Source organism: Harpia harpyja, chromosome 4, assembly GCF_026419915.1.
Source record: "Harpia harpyja isolate bHarHar1 chromosome 4, bHarHar1 primary haplotype, whole genome shotgun sequence".
Lineage (NCBI taxonomy): Eukaryota > Metazoa > Chordata > Aves > Accipitriformes > Accipitridae > Harpia > Harpia harpyja.
The window spans coordinates 84003933-84011151 of NC_068943.1; the positions used below are offsets into that span (position 1 = coordinate 84003933).

A 7219-nucleotide genomic window follows, 5' to 3' on the forward strand; every position below is an offset into this window, starting at 1 on the left:
CTTCTATTTTGTTTTGGTTTTTTTTTCTTTTTTTTTCCCTACCGGACAATCAATTGAATGCGCTTTTTAATCCCGATTTACTTTCCAAATGACCTCTTTATCGCGGGAAGAAACGCGGGGTTGGAGCTGGTGGTGTAAACGCGGAGATAAATGGTGAATCCTCGCAGGGATGCTCCGTTCCCCGCTACCCCCCCGTCCCTGCCAGCGCTCCTCACTTGCTGCTTCACGGGCTTTAGGTGAAAATATGATTTTTTTTTTTTTTCATTAGAAATGAAAAGGATACACAAGGCTGGCTGGGAAACCACGCAAGGCTTAAATCTTCGTTTCCCCGTTGCAAAGCAGGTGTGGGCTCATTTCCACCTAATCCTGCAGCCCATTTATACAGCTCAGATGCAGTCGAGGCGCCGGTTGCTCCTTATTAAAAGTTCTGCCCTAAAGAAGCACCTCAGACCTCCGTTTGCTGGGTGGGGAGGGAGGAAAATCCCAGTTTAATACCCAAACCCAAAAGGTTTGCGCTTCCGAAAGGGGCGAGAAAAAAAAATTAAAATTAAAAAAATTAAAATAATAGAAAAATTAAAATAAAACATTAAAATAAATTAAAAAAAAAAAGAAAATTAAAATAAATAAATAAATAAATAATCCCCATTCTCATTGCTGCCAGACTCGAGAGCGAGATCTCCGGGGGGGGGGGGGCGGAATACGCGGGGAAAATTAAGGAAAAAAAAAAAAAAAAAAAGCCCTAAAAGTGACAGCGCGGAGCGGCGCGGAGGGAGCGCGGCGCGGGGTGAACCGCGGGTCAGCGCGGCTCTCGGCGGCCGCCGCGCTGCGGACACGCCTCGCTGTTTAACAAAGACTGACAAACTATGAGATTAATACCAAAACTTGCGGGTTTCCCACCCCAAAATGCTCAGAGGGCCTCCTGGCTCTGCCAGGAGCAGTTCCGCTCGCCTTTAAGGACAATAGTGGTTTATACTGGGGGAGAGGGGGAGGGGGCACCAACAAACCCCACCACAAAAAAAAAAAAAAAAGAAAGAAAAAAAAAGAAGAAGAAGAAGGAGAGAGAGAAATTAGTGTTCTTCTCGAGAAATAATCTCCTTGAAAAAGCAACACAGGGGAGAGAGAGCAGAATAGCCCAGGCTGGATTTGGGGGGGGGGGGGGTGCAGGGGGTTTCTATAGGATTCCGCCTGCAAAACCTTCCCAAGTTTTAAGGGAGCGTCCTAACCCCCCCGGGGGTTACTCGGAGGAAAGGACCCACGTTTTGTCAAGGTAGGTACCGCTGTCGGAGTTACACCTGGGCGGTGGGGGGAGCTGGGGGGGGCACCCCCTGCTTAGTGCCCTCTCTTTTGGGGAGACCAAAGAGACGCTCAGCATCAGGAACGGTTTAATACCCCCCCCCCTGCGCTGGCAGGTGCCTTGAGGAAGGTTTTGGTGAGGATTTGGGGCTTCCCCCCGTCGCCCCCTTTGGGGGGGTGTGTGGGAAAAAGCCGGGGGGCCCGAGGGAACAACCCCCCCTTCCCAACTGATGTTGCTTTGAAATGGAAAAAAGCCCGGGTGAAATTTGCTGTGAGAAACTTTCGCGACGTGGGGCGGTTTCCCAGCGAAAGGGAGAAAGGTGTGCGGAGAAGGGGGGGTCGGGGGGGGGCAGCGAGGGGCTGCCTTTAATTTGGGATCAGAAGGAGCGAGGGGGAGATTTCTTGGAGGTGTGGTGGGGGGAAGATTTCTGGTAAACGCTAGGGGTGCTGGTTTGCTGGCACCAAACCCCTTGTGTCATTGGGGAGGAAAATTAAAACCGATTTTTTTTTTTTTAAGGATGTGGGAGGGGGTTAAAAATACGGAATAGGCCTAGTTATTTCTATTCAGGCTTCTCTCCTCCGTTAGGAGATCGCTACGGTACCGACTGCGAGGAAATACAATAAAATAAATCAGAGAAGGGAATGGAAAGGAGGAATAAAATTTAAGGAGGAAAAAAAAAAAGAGCTCTAATGGGATTGGTTCTGTAGAATTATTTTATGGCATCCATCTACACGTTGTACAAGCAGATTTGACTTGGCTTCTTACTTTTATGGCAGGTTTTAGAGGGGAAGGTAAATTTTAGAGTTGCTGCCTGCTCCCCAGCAAAGTGTAGGTGCTGGTTTGTGGAGGTGGGAAAAAATCTCTGCTCTGTGCAAGAGGCGTCTTCGCTTTCCTCTGCTTCTTTTGCTGGAAACCTGGGTTTTGTTTAGGCGTGTAAAATGGTTTGGGGGTTGTCCTAGGTGCATTTGGTCTTATTTCTTAAGATATGCCTTCGTTTTTCTGTTTATCTGGGAATTATACGTTTTCTCAGGAAAACCGACCATTCACCTTAAAGTACCTGAAAAATCTCGGGGCATCGTGTGTCCGGGAAAACTGCGGGACGTTCCTTCTTGGCTGTAACTATTTTTTGTTAGGAAAAATGCAGGAGTTTGAGAAATATATTTAAGATATTCATCAGGAATTTTAATGTAGGGGAAACGCAGCTTTTCTCTGATAGCCTCTCTGCAGTGGCATTTAAATGCAATTAATTCGGGAGATACTTGACCAAAAAATGTTCTGCCTTTTGAAATACAAAGAAAAAAAGAAGGGGGGGGGGGAAGAGGATGCTATACTTTTAATCTCTTGGGCAACTGTAATTTTAAACGAAATCTCAACATGATGCTACCCTCATTAGTTCCGAATGAAGGTTCATTACCTAGACAGTATGAATATTTTATTGCTTTATATCCCTTTTTCGGAAATGAAACGCCTTTGATCTTTTTCTCGGGTTGTAAAAAGAATTGCCTGTCATTAAAAAAAAAACCTGTCGTCCCATCTGCCTTTACATTCTGTATTTCTTTTCATCTGTTTCTTTCTTTCTTTCTTTCTTTCTTTTTTTTTTATAATTTATCCGCACACACACGTATAAACCAAAACCTTGGTTGACCTCCGAGAACGAAAAAAATGGATGAAATCTTTGCACTGCGTACCAGTGAATAATTACGAGGGTTTCAGGATGGAGGGGGATGGAGCTGTGGCATTTTGCTTTTAAATGACGATTATTTGGATTCGAGTCTCGTTGTGCGTCTATACTTATATATTCAGCCCAGGAGCTGATTTTTTTTTTTTTTCAGCACAGCGGTAAACTAATGTATAAGGTATGAGGGAGAAGGCAGAATAGTTCTAGTTTTTCTGATCTAGCATCAGCTAGTCGGATACTGAGTTGATGCTTGAATTAATCGTCTTTCCTCTGAAGAGTGAATGTTTTTACCGTCTTTACCTATAGATTAATTCTTGATCTCTCGAGTTACAAAACTTTACCCCCCTGCCCCCCTTCCCCAGAAGAGAATTATGGCGGTAGGCGAAGATCTCTGACCAAGGAGGATGCATCTGTCTTCTATATGTACCCTGTAGATCCGAATTTGTGTAAAGGAAGTTGGGTCACAAATTCGTATCTAGGGGAATATGTAGTTGACACAAACACTACAGGTCACAAACCCAGAAGGCATTTAAAAAAAAAAAAAAAAAAAAGCCACCCACACCCCCAAAACCCTAAAGGGTGAAAACAAGATCCTAACCAGAAAACCGTTTGATAACTGAAAAGAAATACTTTGGATTTGACCTTAGCTCAACTCCAGCGCTCCTGCGATAAACTTTATCATCACTTCGAGATAAAATCTGAGCTGCGAAGGCGGGAGGAGGCGGGGGGGGTCAGGGGCGTTATTACCGCGATTTGAGAGCCAGGATCCCACTAGTGCTTTAGTTCGAGTACTCTCAGCACTGACACCGGCAAAAAATATTGCTTGCTTTCCTGCCGCTTGCGAGGAGCTTATTGCGCGTTTCAGGTTTAAACACGAATTTGAGGAATTGGGGGTGGCTTTTGCGAGGCTGCTGCTCTGCTCGGGCTTTTAAAGCGTCTTTATTAGGAGAAGGGCGAGGCGAAGATGCATTAGGACTTGGGCAAATTCGCTTTTGTAATTGTTCATCAAGTCCTTGATTTCTTGCTTGGAGGACGGGCTCCTTTTTCCATCGGTGCGTGGGAAAACAGTCAATCTCAGAGCCCAGCTAAATGTGATTTAGGAGACCGGGTACCCCGAATTAGCTGATGAATTTCTTATCGATCCCAAACAAGCCCTATTCATCTCTGCCAGGCTCGGGGCGCAATGTCCCTTCCCGTATCACCTTAGCACGGAATGAGATGCGACCACCACCCGGAGGGACCGCCATGGATCATGTGCTGGGGCAGCGGCTGTGAGCCGCAACCCCCCCCCGAAAAATCACTTTGACCCTCTATTTTATTTTATTTTTTGCTTTGGGGGGGGTGTGTGAGATTTTTATTTTTCCCACCCTCCTTTCCCTCCGTTCCCCCCCGACCCCCCCGCCCCAGGACACACCCCCGAGGGGTGTGGGCCGGGGGGGGGGGGGTGTCTTGGGGGGGGGGGTGTGAGTGACTGGGGTGGGGGCCGGTTCTCGCCCACGGGGCGCTGCGGAGCCCGGGGCCGGCGGGGCCCGGAGGCGCCGGACCCGGGGGCGGCCGGAGGGGAGCGGTCGCCCCCGGCCGCCTCCCCGGGGATGCTCGGGGGGCCCCGGGAGAGCCCGGGCTGGGCAGATTTCCTTATCCGGGGATCGCAGGGCACCTCGCCATTGGCCCGCGCTGTCACATGGACTCCAACTTTGTTCACTTGACAGTAAGTAGGAGGGTTTCACGAAACAGGAAAACGAGTAAAGGGGGGGACGGGAATAAATTTTAGGAGAGAGATATATATATTTTTTTTTCCGTGTGTGCAATCCTAAGAAATTAATGGCCATGAGCTCGTTTTTGATCAACTCCAACTATGTGGACCCCAAGTTCCCACCCTGTGAAGAGTATTCCCACAGCGATTACCTTCCCAATCACTCGCCGGAATATTACAGCAGCCAGAGGCGAGAGAGCACTTTCCAACATGAAGCGATGTACCAGCCGCGGTCAGCCTGCAAGGAGCAGCTCTACTCGTCCTGTCCGAGCTCCGGCCACCAAGCAGCGGTGTTATCCCCCCGGGGTCATGTCCATCCTCCGGCCGGACTGCAGAGCCACCTCTCTGAGCCAAACCATCCCTGCGAGCCGGTCACCCCCAGCCCACCACCCTCCTGCAGCCAAAACTCTCTGAACCAAAGCCCTTCCAATTCCTCTTGCAAAGAGCCGGTAGTTTACCCCTGGATGAAAAAAGTCCATGTAAGCACGGGTAAGTGAACTAAAGTGGCTTTGCTTTATACTAAGTAGCACCTCAAAGTCTTGTAGAAATCTTATTGCACCAGTTGTAAAATAACCATTCGTGGAGATTTACGATCGCCTGTTTGCAGAGCGGTATAATTACATCCTCCATAAATTTTTATTGCTCTGCTTGGCCATGTGCCTTTGAAGTCTCTGTTACCATCCTCCTCCAATTTCTTGCAGGCTACTTTTTTTATGGCTGTTGAATCTTCATAAGTTAAGTTTTATGTTTTCGTAATTTGTATTTAAGTGGCGGGTTGAGTAAACTTTTACTATTTCCCCCCCCCTTTTTTTTTTTAGTGTGATATTTAATAAAAAGGAGTGTCTGTGTTTGCCTGTTTGCATGTGTGTAGGGGGAACTTTAAAGATTTGGGGATAATAGAGTGATGCTCGAGTCGAGGTGTGTATATGTGTGTGTATATACACACATAGAGGGCATGGAAAATGTGTCTAGGGGACCTTATAAAAGCGTTTAGACAGGAATACACGTCAAGCAATGAGGATGGAGGTGGAGATTTGGAGATAGGTTCTGGGTATATTTTTAGAAGGTTTGCGGTGTATTTTTTTGAGTATATCCCCCCACCAAAAGAATGTGTGATGCTTTTTGGGGGGGGAAAGGACCCATTAAAGGAACAGCTCAGTAATTCTTCTGCTCTTTTTTTTTTCCCTCCCCCCCTTTTTTTTCCCACCCTTTTTCTTTTTCCTCCTTTGTGTTTGTTCAGTAAACCCCAATTACTCAGGAGGGGAACCGAAACGCTCCCGCACAGCCTACACCAGGCAGCAAGTCCTGGAGCTGGAGAAGGAATTTCACTATAACCGCTATCTCACCCGGAGGCGCAGGGTCGAGATCGCCCATTCCCTCTGCCTCTCCGAGCGCCAGATCAAAATCTGGTTCCAGAACAGGAGGATGAAATGGAAAAAAGATCACAAGTTACCAAATACCAAGATCAGGTCTAATTCTTCCAGCTCCTCTGCCAGCCTGCAGATCCCACAAGGAGGATCTCAAAACCGATCCCATGGACCAACCACCAGCCTATAACTATTCCTTGGATGGATGGAGTGTGCGTGGTTGTGGGTGTGAGTTTGTGTGTGTGTAGGGAACACATGGTAATTCTTTTTTTTTAAATGCTCCAAGAAGCGAGGGAAGGAGGGTACTCTTTATTTATAGGGGGAACAGAGGGAGACTCAGCTGCAACAAAGCAGAGCTGTGCTGTTGTGCCTCTCTTCCATTAAAAGAAGGCTGTAGATAGTAGTTTTCAGATTTGGCTAAGATGGATCCTTGTTTCATCTTTAATCACGCCAAGCTCTGCCCCATTTGTCATGTTTACTCTCCCGTACAAAGGATGGACCTTATGTCTGCTATTACCTCGACAACCAGCGCTCACTTTAATAAATGAGGCTCAGTTTCTTCAAGACGAACTGGATTTTCTCCCCCCCCCTTCCCCCCCCTCCTCTTTTTCTTTTCTCGCCTACCAGCCACAAACGGAAAGTTTCTGTCCCGCCATCCCAAAGATGCGGCGGTTCTAGCACAGCCCTGTGATGGAGAAAAAAAAAAACCCAACACAACCCCCCCCCCCAAACCCAACCAAAATCTCCGCCGGGCACGGACCGTGGGGAGCAGGGGGTGTCGGACACTGCGCTGGTCGTGCGTGGGAGTGGGGGCGGTGGGGCAACCCCGTGGAAAAAAAAAAAAAAAGGAAAATTAGGTCAAGTGGGTGGTGGACAAAGAAAGCAAGAGGATGGAGAGTGATGTAGGACACCCCCCCCCCCGCCATTTTTTTTGAGTCCAGCAGGTTAATTGTGAATCTGGGAAAGGGGGGGTGGGAGGGGAGAGGGGAAAAGCAGGGGTTTAGGTTAGAAACTGGGTGATAAAGAATGGCACCTGGAGGGGGGGGTGGGAGCTCCTCTCCCGCTGTCTAGCCCAGTTTTGTACTGAAAATGTGAATTAAGGACGGAGGGGTGAGGGCTCGCCCCTC

At 48.0% G+C, this 7219-nt stretch overlaps 1 protein-coding gene across 1 annotated transcript; it reads left to right on the forward strand.

Annotated features, from left to right (window-relative positions):
* Positions 1 to 1123: 1123 nt before the first annotated feature.
* On the forward strand, positions 1124 to 6871 carry HOXB4 (homeobox B4). The gene is made up of 3 exons (XM_052785298.1): positions 1124 to 1267; positions 4788 to 5214; positions 5966 to 6871. The coding sequence occupies exons 2-3, from the start codon at positions 4794 to 4796 to the stop codon at positions 6280 to 6282; spliced, it is 738 nt and encodes a 245-aa protein (XP_052641258.1). The 5' UTR covers positions 1124 to 1267; positions 4788 to 4793; the 3' UTR covers positions 6283 to 6871.
* The last annotated feature ends 348 nt before the right edge of the window (positions 6872 to 7219 follow it).